This window comes from Haplochromis burtoni, unplaced genomic scaffold (genome assembly GCF_018398535.1).
Source record: "Haplochromis burtoni strain Fernald_Lab_line unplaced genomic scaffold, NCSU_Asbu1 Contig_43, whole genome shotgun sequence".
NCBI lineage: Eukaryota > Metazoa > Chordata > Actinopteri > Cichliformes > Cichlidae > Haplochromis > Haplochromis burtoni.
Genome location: NW_024582404.1, coordinates 64,020 through 80,649, shown reverse-complemented (window position 1 = coordinate 80,649; position 16,630 = coordinate 64,020). Strand labels below are relative to the sequence as shown.

At 40.8% G+C, this 16,630-nt stretch overlaps 2 protein-coding genes across 2 annotated transcripts; one reads left to right on the top strand and one right to left on the bottom strand.

The window, feature by feature from the left end:
• Positions 1-360: 360 nt before the first annotated feature.
• On the top strand, positions 361-7,915 carry smarcb1a (SWI/SNF related, matrix associated, actin dependent regulator of chromatin, subfamily b, member 1a). Its single transcript, XM_005948947.3, has 9 exons — positions 361-514; positions 2,336-2,447; positions 2,931-3,060; positions 3,799-3,936; positions 4,584-4,711; positions 4,797-4,963; positions 5,047-5,237; positions 6,815-6,946; positions 7,520-7,915. The coding sequence occupies exons 1-9, from the start codon at positions 431-433 to the stop codon at positions 7,557-7,559; spliced, it is 1,122 nt and encodes a 373-aa protein (XP_005949009.1). The 5' UTR covers positions 361-430; the 3' UTR covers positions 7,560-7,915.
• A 1,516-nt stretch (positions 7,916-9,431) lies between these two features.
• Positions 9,432-15,946, bottom strand: LOC102297895 (derlin-3). Its single transcript, XM_005948948.3, has 7 exons — positions 15,564-15,946; positions 13,556-13,621; positions 13,394-13,467; positions 13,201-13,294; positions 12,195-12,390; positions 11,931-12,021; positions 9,432-10,464 (listed from the first exon to the last, which is right to left on the bottom strand). The coding sequence occupies exons 1-7, from the start codon at positions 15,690-15,692 to the stop codon at positions 10,362-10,364; spliced, it is 753 nt and encodes a 250-aa protein (XP_005949010.1). The 5' UTR covers positions 15,693-15,946; the 3' UTR covers positions 9,432-10,361.
• Positions 15,947-16,630: the final 684 nt, after the last annotated feature.

Genomic DNA, 16,630 nt, shown 5'->3' with positions numbered 1-16,630 from the left:
TTATACAAGAGATGCAGGAGTGTGACAGCAGCATCCTCCACACCTCTCCCTGCTCTATAGGCAAACTGGAAGGGGTCAAGATGGTGTTCATCATAAAGCTGTTTAACACACTCAAAAATGCTAAACATGAACTCCTGTGTAAGATACAGGAGGTATGATTATTACCATGGTCATATTTAGGGTCTTCTTTTGTAAAATGTAGCATTTTCATAGCATGTCAATGGAAAATTATTATTTCATTTATTTTTGTGTTTTTGGGATGATTTGCGATGCGGTGACACCTAAACAGAGCTGTTTAAATTGTCTCACTAAACATAAAAAAAATTCAAATAGGCTGCTCGACGCGTATGTTCTACGTCATCTAACTGGGACAGAACGAGCTCGTCGTCACGTACGCCTGCGCAGTGGCACAGAGCTTTGTTATTTCAGTATGGCGCTGAGCAAAACGTTTGGACAAAAACCGGTAAAATTTCAGCTCGAGGAGGATGGAGACTATTACATGATCGGATCGGAGGTCAGTATTTAACGTATTCGACAGTCTGTTGTTGTAAATTTTTATGTGTTTGAACGGATAATGCCTCGTTTAATCTGGTGACCAATCCGTTAGCTTAGCTTAGCCTAGCATAGTTTAGCTAACGACGCCAGTAGCGCTGAAGCTCATTCATTGATTTCAGATCTGTTGCTAAATAATTTTAGAACCTTACCACCGGGGAAGAAAGTCCACCTATGTTCTGGTGTTTCAGATTGACATTTAACTTGAAAACTTGCACCCGGATGTTTGCTCGGTTTCTGCTCCCGAACTGCTAGTAATCAGCTGGGTAGTTAGCGGTGTTTAATATAACAAAAGAGATAATTTTACTCGATTTGTGTCGTTTCTGGGTCTGTAATTCAAGATGGTGTATCACCTGACACTTCAGTGTTCTTACGGGTTTGTTGGTCTGTTCGGAGTTACGTAGCTTAAATGAACGTTGCACCGTTGTAAAATTGTAGGGCTCATTGTTGGCAGGGCAGGTGTTTTCCAGTACTTTTCCTACATCCTACCTTTCCAGCTTTTAGCTAGAAACATCTTCATGAACAGTTGCAAGTTTGTTCTGGAAGCTTAAGATTTTTCTGCATTCATGAAACAAGGCCTTTAAAAACGTGTCTTTAACATGCACATTGTAGGCTGAAAAAAAGCAGCTGTTGATAATGCATATTTGTTTTCCTGGCACAAATGGAGGGCAGAAATGACAAAAAAATATCCAGAGAAATGGTGTAACTACTAATTGTCAGTCAATCAATAGTCCTGATTGAATTTAATATTTACATATTTAGGGATCATGACAGTTTGGTGACTAAAATGACAGAATGGGGCTGTCATTTCATTTAATGATTGCATTTCACAATGAGAATCAGAGACTTTATTGATCCCAGAGGGAAATTGAGTTGTCCATATGTCTGTTAGAAGCAGGAAGGAATGACCTCCTGTAGTGTTCCCTCAGACAGCGAGGTTGAAGGAATCTGTTGCTGAGAAAAAATTGTGTTTATCAAACGAATACGGTCTCTGTTATGTCTCAAAAGGTTGATTCTGTTCATCTGGACGTAGTGTTTTTAGTTGGAGAAATGTTTTGTCACTCATCCAAGTGACTTCTTCAGTCTCAACTGACTGCAGGTTTCCCCAAACGTATAAACAGCACATTTGCACACTAACTAAAATCAGCCCACTGAATGACCGTGCTGTGAGGTGAGTGACGAAATGTTTCTCCCACTGAAAACGCTACGTCCAGTTGAACAGAATCAACCTTTTGGGATTTACTGGATGATTTAGCATGCATCAAGACAGTCTCTGTTATCTATTCCTTTGTTAGCCATTAACCAACATATTGTTGGTTAATTTAACAATGGTTTTAAATTATTTGAATGCAAAACGTGTATTAGTTGTCAATATCTTATATCACCATATTGCTGTTGTAGTAGGAAGCATGCCATTACAAATCCCAATAACATACATATACACCCCAGTGTTATGCAGAGTGAGAGAGCATCATTATTTCTACCTGTGGTTTCTGGTTGGAGAATAAATCGAAACAGGCCATTTCCTGCTGCTATATTTACTTTTGCACTGTTCAGCAATAATGAGACCTGAATCTCTTTTGGTTTGGCTTTACTCTGGCATATGAACAACCCGATATAAGGGCAGGGCATAATATATACCCCATAAAAAGTATAAAATATACAAAATACACTACAATACAAAAAAACTTCTTTTTTTTTATAGTAAGAAATTACCTAAATGTGAAAACTTGTTATTGAGATTCTCTTCATGATCGCCTTGTCCATGTCTTTGTTTGTCCAGGTGGGAAACTACCTTCGCATGTTTAGAGGCTCCTTGTATAAAAGGTACCCGTCATTATGGAGAAAACTGGCGTCGGTAGAAGAACGAAAGAAAATCGTGGAGTCATCACACGGTCAGTAGAGAAAAGCTCGGTTTCCTCTGAGGGTCTCTCCAGATTTATGCAGAAATTGCTTGCAGTCCAGCAGGGGGCACTGAAGAGGTAGAACACAAAGAGTCTGAGTCAACCAAGCTGAACTTCTGCTTACATTTTATTTTTTTCTCACAGCACTCATAATTTGTCTAAACTGAAATAAAGTGACACTTATGTCATTTAATCTTTCTTGCATTGAATGTGATTTTGCCCACAAAAGGATTTATGACAGGACCAGTACCTTGATGGTGACAGTTTTCCAACAATAACTCATTTAAATGTCAGAAGTGTTCATGTTCATCTGTTTGCTTTTGCAGAATTACAGATTTTAATCTTTTTTTTATTTACAGATGTGGTGACGGTTATGTAATCTGACACTGTTTTATTTGTTCCGCTCAATCTCACCTTCAGTTCATTGGCTGCTGCTTCTTTGTTGATTTGAACAACCTCTTTCTTCTCATTCAGACCATGGCTACACTCAGCTGGCCACCAGCGTGACCCTGCTGAAGGCTTCTGAGGTCGAGGAGATTCTTGAAGGAAATGACGAAAAGTACAAAGCAGTTTCTATCAGCACCGAGCCCCCCGCCTACCTCAGGTACCCCCATTACTTATAAAATTTACAAAACAGGACAACATCCCCTACTGTGTGTCATTATAATTTTAATTATTTGTTAGAGATGAGAGATCTGTTTTCAGTCACGTAGATGATAACACAAAAATATAGATTATGTTTTGGGTGAATCGTGTGGACATAAATACATAAATGTGTAAATAACACCTTAATATCTATTAAGGAAACAACAAACAATTGCATTAAAAGAGGAGAGGAGAGCGGTCCAGTTCAGAGACTACCCTTACAAACAGGAGGAGAAACTATCCGGAGAGACCGAGAACACTGGCTGTAAACATGCTAGCTTATTCTTTTAACATGATAATCCTTTGACTGACTCACTTTTGAAGCCATCCTAAAGTGGCTGTTAGAGGAAGTGCTGGCACTTCTGTCATATTAGCTTTTTCACTGGTTTTTGCTTTTTATAAAGACGTGCTGCACCAGGTATGCTGATCCACTTGTGAAGCTGTGCTCTTACAGAGTTTCATACACCTCCTCCTGCCTCAACCCTGCAGATAAGAAAATGTAGTCAACAAGGAGCTAGAGCTGTCATTTGTTTTGTCTGCTAAAAGGCCTCAAGGACAGTCGAGTCCTAAAGCTCCATTTAGGCTAACCCTTTCCAGGCCTCCCGGATAGGAGTCAATTCCAGAGACTCCATTAAATACATAACATCGCACTTTATTTACTTTAGATCCTAATCTCTCTGTGTTTGTCTCCCGCCAGGGAACAGAAGGCAAAGAGGAACAGTCAGTGGGTTCCCACGCTGCCCAACAGTTCCCATCATCTGGACGCCGTGCCCTGCTCCACCACCATCAACCGCAGCCGACTAGGCCGGGACAAGAAGAGGACCTTCCCCCTGTGGTGAGCATCGAGCTGTTGGAGAGACTGAAGAGCATTTAGTATTGGAGTGCACGAAAGTCAACACACATTCTCTCCAGTAGAAGATGTTATACTGTGGATCTCTGGCTAAAGTTTTTACGTTTTAATAATAATAATAATGGGATTCCTTCTTTGATTGTATCTGTCAAATACAGGTCATTTAAAAAGGAACATAAATAAACACAAATAATTGTGAGACAGATTAAAACAGATTTTAAATAATATTTCCAATAATGTGAAAACACGCATTTCTTTTTATTTTTGGTACATTTGACTTGTGCCGATTGATGAAAAGAGCAACACATCTTCTCTTTTAGCAAGGATAAGAAGAGTGATTTTTCTGTTTAAAGTTTTGTTATATTTAATGAAAAAGTTTTATTTTAATATCTGTTATGAATAATTTCTAATAATATTGAATTTGCATCTTCAGTGCTTGATGTCGTTGCACACAGAAGCAGATCTAACGAACTAAATTTTAGAGCAAAGACTAACTTACAGATAAAAGTTTTATGTTTAAAAATAAAATAAATTCTATCATTTATATCTTTCAGACCATCCGGATATTTAACTGTTGATTTTTATTTTTTTTTGGTTATAATTTCTTATTTCTTGGGGTGGTTCTTTCCCAGCTTTGATGACCACGATCCAGCAGTGATCCATGAAAATGCCACTCAGTCCGAAGTCCTCGTTCCAATCCGCCTGGACATGGAGATTGAGGGGCAGAAGCTCAGGGATGCGTTCACCTGGAATATGAACGGTAACGTCACCACATCCTCTCAGCTTGGAAATTTAGTAAGTCAGCACGAGACTATAAACTTGTTCTCCTTTCCTGGAATTTACAGAGAAGCTCATTTCACCCGAGATGTTCGCTGAGATCCTGTGTGACGACTTGGACCTCAACCCGCTGGCTTTCGTCCCCGCCATCGCCTCCGCCATCCGACAGCAGATCGAGTCTTATCCGACAGACAGCCTCCTAGAGGACCAGACGGACCAGAGGGTGATCATCAAGGTGATGCTCACTCCACGTAAACGGACATGTTCATACCTGTAGCACAGAAAAGTTTACCCAGTCTTCTTCTCTTCTTGTTCCAGCTTAACATCCACGTTGGGAACATCTCTCTGGTGGACCAGTTTGAGTGGGACATGTCTGAGAGGGAGAACTCTCCAGAGAAGTTTGCCCTGAAGCTTTGCTCTGAGCTCGGCCTCGGCGGGGAGTTTGTCACTACCATCGCCTACAGCATCCGCGGTCAGCTGAGCTGGCACCAGAGGACGTACGCCTTCAGGTACGGGATCACAGAGGCAGTCTAAGCAAGGCGAGAAAGCAACAGAAGATTTGTTGGAGAAATAATTAGTTTTGGTATTTAATAAATATCTGTCTAATAGTTTGATAAAATGATTTTATTCTGCTGAACATTACGCATCCATGAGCTAAGGATGTGCGGCGTTTCATCACAGAGCCTTCATTGAAAGCTAAATGTTGTAAACGCCAATTCACCCGACTTGGATTTAAAGATGATTTCAATCCAGTTCAGGAGATAAGGATATGCCTTTCTTTACTTATTAATTACTTACAGAACCCTGAGGTATGTATAAGTATCCCCTGTGAGGCTTCAGACTGAGTCAGTATGTTACTCATGCAAAGCTGCTGTAGTTAAGTCAAAGGATAAAAAATATAGAGGTGGAAATGTGCAGAAAACACAATATAAAGCTGAAAAGACTATAGTGAGCTGATAAAACGGCACCTTTCCTTCAAAATGTAATTGGTATGTTATTTAATACAATTTATGGGAAAAACAATAACATGATGTTATAGGCTGTAGTGTCATTTTATGACCTCCTGACAGTTTCCTTAAATCCAGAGGAGCAGTGAACAAAATTCCCCAAACACTGACACGTGAAATTGAGGACTTCCTTAATGTGGTATCCAGGCTGCCTGCAGCTCGTGGTCAAAATGTATGCGTACCCTTTCAACAGTGTTATTTCGTGCAGTTGAATGCTAGGAACCCTGCACAGCAACGATGTGCACTTACTGGATGAGTTTGGGTGATTTCATGAGTTGTCATCTTTACAAGTATTACATTTATTTTCTGATATTTGAAAGTCTTTCGTTAAACTCTGAGCTTGCAGAAACCCAGAGCAGCAGATAGTGTTGACATTTTTGGGTGTGTGTTTGCTGTTGGTGCAGTGGCCATCTGGCTGCGACCTTTGACCGGTCAGAAGTGGAAGGGTTTTGGATTCGGGTCTCTTTGGGTGGGTGCGTTTTATCTGCCCTCGGTTGAAATGTCGCCGACTGTCTGCTGCCGTCAGACGAGAAGTGATGAAATGTTTGAAACCCAGACGGCAGCGCTGATCTCTGTCACAGCTGGACTTCAGCTTTAGGACCGTTTGTTTTGCTGCTTCTTTCATGGCAACGAAGAGTGATTGATGAAGTGTTTTCACTGCAAACAGTGCAAAGAAGAGTCACACTGAACAGAGTTCAGCATCGGGGAGTGTGGTAACGAGCTGCTTCTGCCAGCGTTTGCTCACGACGGCGGTCAACAGTTACAAAAACATGAGTTCAGGCCGTTTCGGTGCCTCATCTTCTGCTTGTTTCTACATCAGTTTTCGACTTCTTGTGATGTTTTTAAAATATCTGCAAAGTCAGGAATGTTATTTGTTTCATGATCAAAAACATGACGAACATCGTAGCTGCAGAAAACTGTATTTAGTTGGTGTAACGGAAACTGTGTCCGGTACTCGTCTTTGAACCTCATGACTGGAAAACATTTAAACTCAATGACATCACAGTGTGAGCTGCAGTAGGAAGCGGTCGTTGTAGTAACGGAAACTGAATTAAAGTCTGTTGGTTTTTCTTTTGCAGTGAAAACCCTCTGCCCACAGTGGAGATAGCAATCAGAAACACAGGTGATGCTGACCAGTGGTGCCCCCTGCTGGAGACGCTGACAGACGCAGAGATGGAGAAGAAGATCAGAGACCAGGACAGAAACACAAGGTGGGTGTGGCCTGTTATTTTAAATCATTATTTGATTAGCTGGAGAGAGGAAAAAAACGAGTCGGCTGATGAACTGAATCAAATAAACTCCAGAACGTGGATGAATGATCCAACCTCATCAACTGAAAACGAGACATCACTACATCCGATAGTTTGGATTCTGTCCCTGTTATCATGCAGGCTGACGTTGGCCAGCATCAGCCTGAAAAAAACACCAAATGATCCAGAGAGGAATCAGAAGTCCTGATGTTGAGCGTAGTTTTTCCATTAAAACTTAGCAAAGGTTAAATGCTAGTATTTATTTTTTACATTTTAACTTGTTAAGAATATCTTGCAGCCGTTAACGGTCCCAGCTTTTAATGGTGGTTTCTTACATGAATACAAGGTCGCTTTAACCCTCAGGTTTGTCTTTGAGTGTCTTGCTTGAAAAACTTTTCACCGATGGTTAAATTTCAGCCAAATTATTCTAAATGTGAATATTTTATTTCTCTGTTTTGAGAAAAAGAAGTGTGGATTAAACAAAAAACCTTTTTGGATGCCTCTACTGATGCTCTGTTCTTCTTTGCTGCACAGGCGAATGAGGCGACTCGCGAACACGGCTCCTGCGTGGTAAACAAAGCAGCACTGGTGCCCCCTACTGGAACAGCGCTCATACCATCGCAGTATGACATCATCTCGGTTTGCAACATCGGCCGTGAAGAAGCTCCTCCGTCACAGGATGGAGGGTTTTCCTGCTCTGCCCGGACCTCCGTCAGCTGTTCCCCATGTTGTTGTTATTTTTTTATGATTAATATTGATATTCTGTTCAGTTTGGCAAAGACCCTGGTAGGAAATTCGCCTCCTTTGTGTTTCCCTTTGACACTCAGCGTGGAGAAGCTGCTCTCTCACTTTGATCACTGACTGTCTTTACCTGACCACAGAGGGAGGGAAACACACACACCAGTCTCAGATAATATATTATGTTGTGTTTGTCGTCTTTTTTTGTACATTTTAATAATTCTTAAAAAATAGTAATAAAAAAGACAAAAAACAATAAAGCACTTGGTATTCTGTTTAGTTTATCAGTGAGTTTGCTGCTGTTATTGCTATTAAATCTCTTAAATTGCTATTAAAGTTATTTTGTTGTAGGTTTATATAGCTGAAATTACCCAGGCATCAGCTTTAATTGAGTCTCCTTAAAAAGATGGAGCGAGCGATCATTTAAAGGATCATTACAGCTTGTTTAAAAAGTCAACATGCTTCTCATTTATGTCTTTATTGTGGCTCTGTGGGTCCTGCATGCTCTCTGATGGAGTTTCAGGGGTAAAAGGAGCCAAATGGTGCCAGTCTCTCCCCCCCAAAAAAAGAATTCCTAAAAAATTCCCTATCAATCAGTTCAAATTGACTGTAGCTTAAATGTTTTCCAGTCATGGTTTTAAGGCCTCTCCTGGAGGCCTCCTAGATGGTCGTGGTCTTGTCCAGCCAGGACGGCTGCATAACATAGATTATCTATGTAACACTTAATGTTTGGAGTTTCTATCCATAAATCCCCCATAAAATTCAATTAAAAAAAAATAATTTGGAGATTTCTGAATTATTCCCCAAATGTCCTTTCATGTGGAAACAAACCAAAAAACAGTCTGACCCCTGACTTGATGCTTACGAGCAGCACTGTTGCACAAGATGATGAAGTGCTTGTTTTGTTGTCGGGGTCCCACTGAGGCTGGTTGCTGTGTTGTTGTGCTAAGCAGTTTCCATTTTGTTCCCAGTGTTTGAGTCACAAAGGCGGTGGGTGAAAGTGCAGCGTGTGCAGGCGGCTTTCAGGCTGTCGGCAGTTCAGTCAGGCAGCAGCAGAAAAGCAGAGAGCAGAGTTACGGGTCAGTCCTGCTCCTTTCACTTCGTCCTCACCTGAGATTACACATCTGCTTAATAAAACGAAAGCAGGAGGTCAAAATCAAGATGCTTCACAGTTCAAATTACAGATTTGACAGGGGCCAGAACCAGCCTGCTAAAGGGGTGTCAAACATAAGGACTGGGGAACAGAATCTAACTGTCAAAGACGCCAATCCGGCCCACTGAGCGGCTTTGGAAAATATGAAAGAGTGCATAGATTTTTAACTTCTGGCTTTATTTAAAGTTTTACAGCTTTTCCTCGTATGCATTTGTTTTACCTGGCCTTAAAAAGGAATGAGGCTGTATGTGGCCTAAATGCGTGCGACACCCCTGATCTAGATCGTTTTTCTCTTGATCAACAGTGTTTTCATTTTTGTTTAGCTCAAAAGATTATTTAACAATTCTCGACCATCCATTTTCTCCTCCTAGAAATCAGCTCAGGTAATGTTTAGAACATTAAGCTTGCATGTAGGCACCAATGCAAGTTTTGTTTTGGAGCCTTTTTGTCAATACAGACTGGACATCGGTAAGAGATGTTGTCATTAAACGTGTTTGCGGAGTACGCTGGACTCAAAATCAGCTTTCCCAACTATAAAAAGAATAAAACCAAGATCAGAAATTCACTGAATTGGTATTTATTGGTAAAATAACAAAAACAAACTTTAAAAAGAATTATTGCCATTCTCCTAATTTATTTGCAGTATTGTAACAGAGTTTTTCCTGCTTTTTTAAATTTTATTTATATAATCGGTTCCATGTGTTTGTCTGTTAGCAGTCTCGTGTTCATCATATAATTTTCAAATTTTGTGTGATGGTAGATACCAATAACAATGCGAGCTGAGAAGAAACCATATCGAGTAATACATCATATATCATATCGTATGAAAGGGCACGGAGAGAGCTGTGCAACAGGCTTTTTATTTTTTCAACATGACGCTTGCAACGTCACAACGATGCTACAACAGGCTGATGCCATGATACTGTAAGAAAAACAGGCTGACATCAGCATGTTGGAATAAAAACTTCATGAAACAATGTTTCAGTATATCCCTCGCCCTTCAGGGGGAGCTGCACTCTGGGTGCTCTTGTTTTATATTTGTGCTCATTTCTCCTTTTCCTGCATCACGTGTAGAGCAGACTGAGGTGAAATATTAACTGATGACAACGCGGTATGTTGCCATCAGTGTAAGAAAAATCCCAAACAATCGTGGCATCAAACCAATGTCTCCTTACTGTTGACCTTATTACAGCGTCCCTCTGACTGAGCTCGTCATCCACATCATCTCACTCAACCAGTTTGCTGTGAAGTATAAAACCTGCACATGTACAGAGTAAAGCTGTTGGTGTAGCAAACTGTGGACCCTCCATGTCCATCCATAGTGAAAAGTTTTCAGCTTGTTCTTCCATTTCTGGTCCTTTTTTCTTGTTAAGGCAAATGAAAGCTCTGTGGTTACAATACGCTGAACAAAGCTAAATATTCAGTCTATACAGCTTTACAGTCCTGTGGCGGTCTGTGTCTGACTTTTCACAGCTCTCTGGGCTCTCAGTTGTGTTGCTCCCCATTCGGCTGCAGGGCTCCACCCTGCTGCTGCTCCTCCAGGAGGGGACGGTAGTCTGGGTCCTCTGGCCGATCAAACATGGCCCGTCTGTTAGGAGAGAACAAAACGACGCTTGTGTTCATTTTCACCTCATACCGTACCGTGCAAAACTCTTGAGTCACCTCACATTTCTTCATATTTGGATTCCAAGGAGTCAGACTTTTTTTTATTGTGCCTTATCTTAAAGTGCTGTTGTCTAGTCCTTGTACCTGACCATTTTAAGGTTTCTCTTTGGTTTGCTAAGTAACTTAACAAAGACGTGCTGAATTGTTTAAGCATAAAAAAAGCACAAAACTTAAGACACCAATGTTGTGTGTACATATAACCCACAACTTAGCAAAGAACCAATTGTAAATGTTATCTTTAGGTATTTTGTTACTAGCAGTCTGTTACAAAAACACATAATTTGTTCACATCTCTTTGACTGAAAATGTTGCAGTTTTGGAGGCATAAAACAGAGTTCACTAACAAGATGATTCCCAAAGAGCTGAAAACACATCTCAGCATGGTGTGCAGTATGTCCATAAAAAAAGAAAAGAAAATCTGAGGACACTGAACAAGTGAACAGTACCTAAAAGTCATGTATTTAAGGAATTGGAAAAAATACAGCAAAGACCTGACACGGGACGTGAGAGATCTGATCCTTCAGTTGATCATTTACTGTTCACCGAAGCCTCATCGGAAAAGCAATTCTTAAGAATAGGAAACAGGAAGGAAAGTCTGAGGTATGCCGAACTACACAAGAACTCTGTGTGTGTGTGTGTGTGTGTGTGTGTGTGTGTGTGTGTGTGTGTGTGTGTGTGTACATCCATCTGTAAAACATGGTGGAGGCTCTGTCAGGGCTTGGGCTGCATTTCAGCCAGTGGTGTTGGGAATTTTGTCAATAGTTATGGAATTATGAATTCAGAAGTAAGATGTTGATCCACCATGCAATACCATCTGAAAATGCATGTGATTGGCAGCCTCATTTTTCAGTATGGCAATGAACCCAAACACACAGCCAGTGCAGTATAAGCATCCCTGGACATAAAAAACAAAAAAAACAAACACATAATGGAGCACTGCTAGTCTTGGTTTGGCCTCCCGAGAACCCAAACCTCAACACTGAAGCAGTGTGGGATCATTTTGACAGAGAACAACAGAAGGGAGAGATTTGGATGTCCTTCAACAAGCCTGGGAAACTATTCCTGAAGACTACTGAAAGAAATTAAGAGAGAGCTGCCCCACAGAGTTCAGACTGTCATAGAATAAATGCGGTCATTCCAAATACTGCCTTTCAAGCTTGTTATAATTGTACAAACACTTTTGGCTTATATGCTGTATTTCCATGTATATTTGCACGTTTCAATAAATTGCTGCACCAGTTTCCCATTTTCCTAGCAAAATATAAAAAGGTGTATAGGTGGTATAACCAGTATTGAGACAGAGTTTTCAGACTGTGCCTCGACTGGTCATCTCTCTAAGAAAAGAGTTTCCACATGTTGGACTTCAGCTGAATAAACACTGGTTCTTACAGAAGTTCTGGAGTCATCAGCAGCTTCCTTCCTCCCGGCTGGTTTGGAAACACATCTTCAAGGAAATAGTACATGTGACCGACACTGATACCTGAGGAGAGAATAAAGTCAGACACCCAAATTTCAAATAAACTATTGGATCGGATAAGGGGAAGAATTAGTTAGCCGGTTGAGTCAGCTGGTCTTTTCCTAAAAAGCGCCTTTTGCCAACCATTCATGTTAACTGGTGTTAAATGAATGAGCAGAATTCGAGTCGTCTCATACCAAGCAGGTCGACCACGATGGAGTTCCCGAGCAGCAATGAAAATCCCATGAGCACCCAGGGAAGAAACGGGGCCTGAAAGTTCAGGAGGCCGAAGAAGTTCATACGTATGAGCGGATGTCTTCTACTCCACACATACACCAGCATGATGATAAAGGCCTGACCCAGGAAGAAGATGTTGGCGAACAGACCGAACAGCTGCGGGACTTCAGGTTAAATAAAAACATTCACCTATTCATCAAGAGTCAAAGTTTAAGAGGACAAACTAACCTGAACTGTTGGAGCTTTAGTTTAAGAGAGAAAGCTATTTATTTGAAGAAACAGGGTTTTATACATCTGTTAGTCAGACAGAACTGGAATATAACCCCACAGTAGCTGATTAAACTAAACAAAAAGAAGAAACAAGTTTTTCCATCTCATCTCTGCACGTAGAGACAATGAATGCTAAACCCTCCACAATAAAAGCCAAACTATGACATTCCCGTCATTCCAGCCAACCATGTTACATGTTTATAGCAGAATTAATCCTGCAGTTCAAACTCCCCATGAAACACAGCATGACTGCATAAACCTGCACAATAACTGTTTAACAACCACCCAGAGACACGTCTGTGGTAAACCCACTCACAACAGCATCATTAACCTGGAATCTGAGCAAACTGCTGCGCATCATCAAAAAGAGGTGCACTCTATGTACAGCGACTGACTTTACACGCTTGGAGCCTGCAGACGTCTGCGGAAGTCTCTGACTGACATTTCTGATCAAAGTGGAAATAAGTCTTAAATTATCTGTGGAAAATCTGGGAACAGGATTTCACAACTAGTTTGGATGCCGCGCAATCCAGGCAAATTACACAAGTCGACATACAGTGAGACTTTCAGTGACAGAGAAGAGAGCTTGTGTTAAAGTCAAAGGATCTTATTCCAGATTTTCTTCATCTTATGCCATCCCATAGCTGTGGTTGTTTACCCATCACTCATCCTTCGCCTAAACACGTTAAAGGATACAGTGATCACGATCCCTCCAAACAGGAACATGAAAACAAAGTCCGCCGTCCTGCCCCGAAAACAGCCTTCCTCCAGCATCCGACAGTATCGATAGCTTACTTTCAGTTAAGGTCTGCTCAGCTCTGCTGCAGATTTCACCATAATGTGAGCTTCAATTCGGTAAACTTTCATATTAAGATACAGAAAAAGATACAGAAAGATGATGTTGAACACGAAACTAAATCCGAGAGAGCCGAAGAACAGGAAGCTGGTTATCAGGCGCCATATCTGAGAAAGAGAGGGAAGAGGAGTGTAACAGTGACGATATGACACATAATTAACTCAAAGTTTCAGTTAAATAGTTGGTAAATGGTACCTGGTATCTCCTGATGATGAGCTCTGGGTTAAAGTAGAGCTGAAATGGGCTGATGAACTCAAGTTGCTAAAAAGTAAAATACAGCCTAAAATTAATTTATTCTGGGTAGCTTTTATGATTATTCGCTATAACTAACTGGAAGTTCACTTAAAAAGTCCTTGTTATCATTACCCTCTGCAAAACCTTCACCACCACCAGGGGGCAGCATTTTACCAGCAGGTGTGTGTTGAAATGTTTTTAGATGTTTGCTGCTCTTCTTTTACCTTTTGATAATTGTTCTATACCTGGTCTTTCAGCTGCTCCTTTTAGGGGTTGCCCCAACCAATCATCTTCCTCCATCCTATCCTAGCCGTAGCATCTGCTTCTGTCACGCTTACCCTCACATGTCCCACTTCACAAAACCCATGGATCATTCATTACTGTAGTGCCTCAGTTTTCCTGGCAGCTCCATCTTCATCTTCATATCCACTCTCCCTGCTCTGCACATGTCCAGCTTTGCCACCTGTCTTTTGGTCAGTGCCACTGTCTCCAAACCATATATCGTATCAAATCAGGTCTCACTATCATCTTGTAAACCTTCCCTTTCACTCTTGCTGCTATCCTTCTTTCACAAATCACCCCTCACACTTGTTTTCACCCACTCCACCCTGTCTCCACTCTCTTCTTAACCTCTTTTGTGCACCATCCGTTGACCCCAGGTATTTAAACTCATCTACCTTCGCTACCTCTACTCCTTGCAGCTTCACTGTTACACCTGTCTTCCTCTCATCCACACACATGTATTCTGTCTTGCTTCTGATGACCTATTGTCTTACTTATTTTTTCATTGATTGGACTTATTTGTATTTCCTTCTGATATCTGTACCTGAGCTGAGGTAACGCAAAAAATTTCCCCATCGTGGGATCAATAAAGTCTTATCTTATCTTCTCAACACTGCTCCATAAAAAACTCTTGACGCAAACATTACATCTGTAATGTTCTTTGTCAGCCTGTAGCCATACTACTACTCGCTGATTGTCACCGCTCTCCTTAGCCTAGCTTCTCTCTCCTTCCCATATATTCACAGTGTGGCTCATCAGCTTTATCCCTCATAGTACTACAGCTCTGCAGATCACCTTTGCTCTTGAAAATCAGTAACAGTAAACTTCTTCTACATTTCTGGTCAAAAAGTCCACTTCCTTTTCCCCTAGACACCCTCTCTTTACCTGCACAGGTATGTCATCTGGACCAAATGAAAGCAATAAAACTGTCATTTGAAAAGAAGTGCCACGCAGGTGTTCGGTGTATCCTCTAGACAGAGGATCCTCTTACTCACTCCTTACTAATCCTCTACTTAGTTCATTCATCAGCTCCCCAGAGTGCCCCCTCCATCTTCTCATCACACTCCTTTCTTCACTCACATCCTAACCTGCTGCACATCCTTTCCAGCTCGATCTCTCTGCCTGGCCAATCAGTACAAGTCCTTCTCTCCTTCCTTAGTATCCAGTGTCACACACACATCACTGTAACTAACTTTTTCCTTTGAATATTTTCCCCTTTCCTCTGTCTAGAGGAAACACCAAACGCCTGCGTGGAACCTCTTTTCAAATGACAGTTTTATTGCTTTCACTTTGAAATTATTTACCAAGTTCAGTGGTAACACATCAACTGATACTACAGGTACTTTCTATTACACGGGACTTGCTGTCACTTCATATCATATTAAATAATAAAGTACTTCAGATATAACCACGATCTCACTGACACTTTCTACATGAGGAGGCTACAATTAGATTCAACACTTGTGTGCTAAAAGGTGCCTAACTTTACCACTCAAGTGTTTCCATAACTTTTACTTAAAGTGTAGCAAGTGCTTAGATCTCCTGACTAAGACTCACAATCTCACAGTTAAAATGTTGTAAGAGTCCAAGAATAACAAAAGGCAACATCTCTAATTTGCACAGTTTGAGGACAAAACAGGTTTCCCCTCTGACCGGCAGATTGTAAGTTGAAGCATTTGTTTCTTACCACAGCAGCAGTGGTGAGGACACAGGCGGTCGTGTACGCTCGGGTCACTACAGGGATCTGAAAATACTCCTGAGTGAAACTGTGAGCCATCCCTGCTGCTGCTGCTGCTGCTGCTTCACTGTCAGCCATGATTTACTCCCTGAGTGAACAGCACAGGCCACGCCCCCTCCCACCACCTGACAATCGCATCCACTCATCAATTAACACCATCCACCCCAACAACACAGCAAACCGTTAGCGCAAAGTCTTCGCTTTGAAGACCAAAAATGCATTTAAAATTTTTTTATACAATTATTATTATTTATTTTGTTAGTTAAAGTTTATGTTAACAGCTATACACATTCCTGTAATATTATTGTAATATTAACAAGAGAATAATGTGGGACTGTTATCTAAACCGAAAGTGTGACGGGCAGTTTTTTTTATAATGACAATAATATCTCTCTAAAGATTTCCACAAAGCACATTTTCCAGTTTTACAATTAAAAAACTAAAGCTAAAGAGTTTAAACAGGTCTGCAATATTATAATACGATTCAGTAATATTTCTGGTTTTATCTACAGTATATTTTAATATTGTAGATAAAAACTTTTTTATCTATTTTTATTCTTAAATAAGTGTTACATAATCCATAACTTTACCTGGAAATGTCGAGCTCTGGTCTTTAACTTTAAATAACTTTATATAAAAGCATACATGACCAGCAGGGAAAGCTCAAGTGAACAAATTAATGCAATTCTATGTTGTGCAACAAACTTGCACTGGACACAGAGGTCTGCAATCCACATCATGCTTTATTCCTGGCAAACACACAGTATTAGAGTTTGGCTTCCCTACCCTGCCAGCATAATTTCTAATGTTTGTTGTACTTTTGGTCGGTCTTTCCCAGACGGAGTTTCACTGGAGTGATGTAAGATCCCTGACTTGTAGAGGAGAAGGCGCGTTAGCCCGCCGCTTCAAACAAACTCCAGCAATATTATTTAAAATCCTTGTGAGGAGTTTTTAAGGCTTGCATAAGCACAAAAATGTCAGGCTGAGTTACGGGTTAAAACTGTAATTACTTTTAC

What these genes read in the sequence shown, in the direction of transcription:
- smarcb1a (XM_005948947.3), top strand. Translation starts at nt 431, where the DNA reads ATGGCGCTGAGCAAAACGTTTGGACAAAAACCGGTAAAATTTCAGCTC. An exon ending in GTTCACCTGGAATATGAACG is followed by an intron (nt 4,712 to 4,796) that starts GTAACGTCACCA and finishes TGGAATTTACAG; the next exon opens with AGAAGCTCATTTCACCCGAG. An exon ending in CAGAGGACGTACGCCTTCAG is followed by an intron (nt 5,238 to 6,814) that starts GTACGGGATCAC and finishes TTTCTTTTGCAG; the next exon opens with TGAAAACCCTCTGCCCACAG.
- LOC102297895 (XM_005948948.3), bottom strand. Translation starts at nt 15,692, where the DNA reads ATGGCTGACAGTGAAGCAGCAGCAGCAGCAGCAGCAGGGATGGCTCAC. An exon ending in CATCGTGGTCGACCTGCTTG is followed by an intron (nt 12,022 to 12,194) that starts GTATGAGACGAC and finishes TTCTCTCCTCAG; the next exon opens with GTATCAGTGTCGGTCACATG. An exon ending in CTGATGACTCCAGAACTTCT is followed by an intron (nt 10,465 to 11,930) that starts GTAAGAACCAGT and finishes CTCTCCTAACAG; the next exon opens with ACGGGCCATGTTTGATCGGC.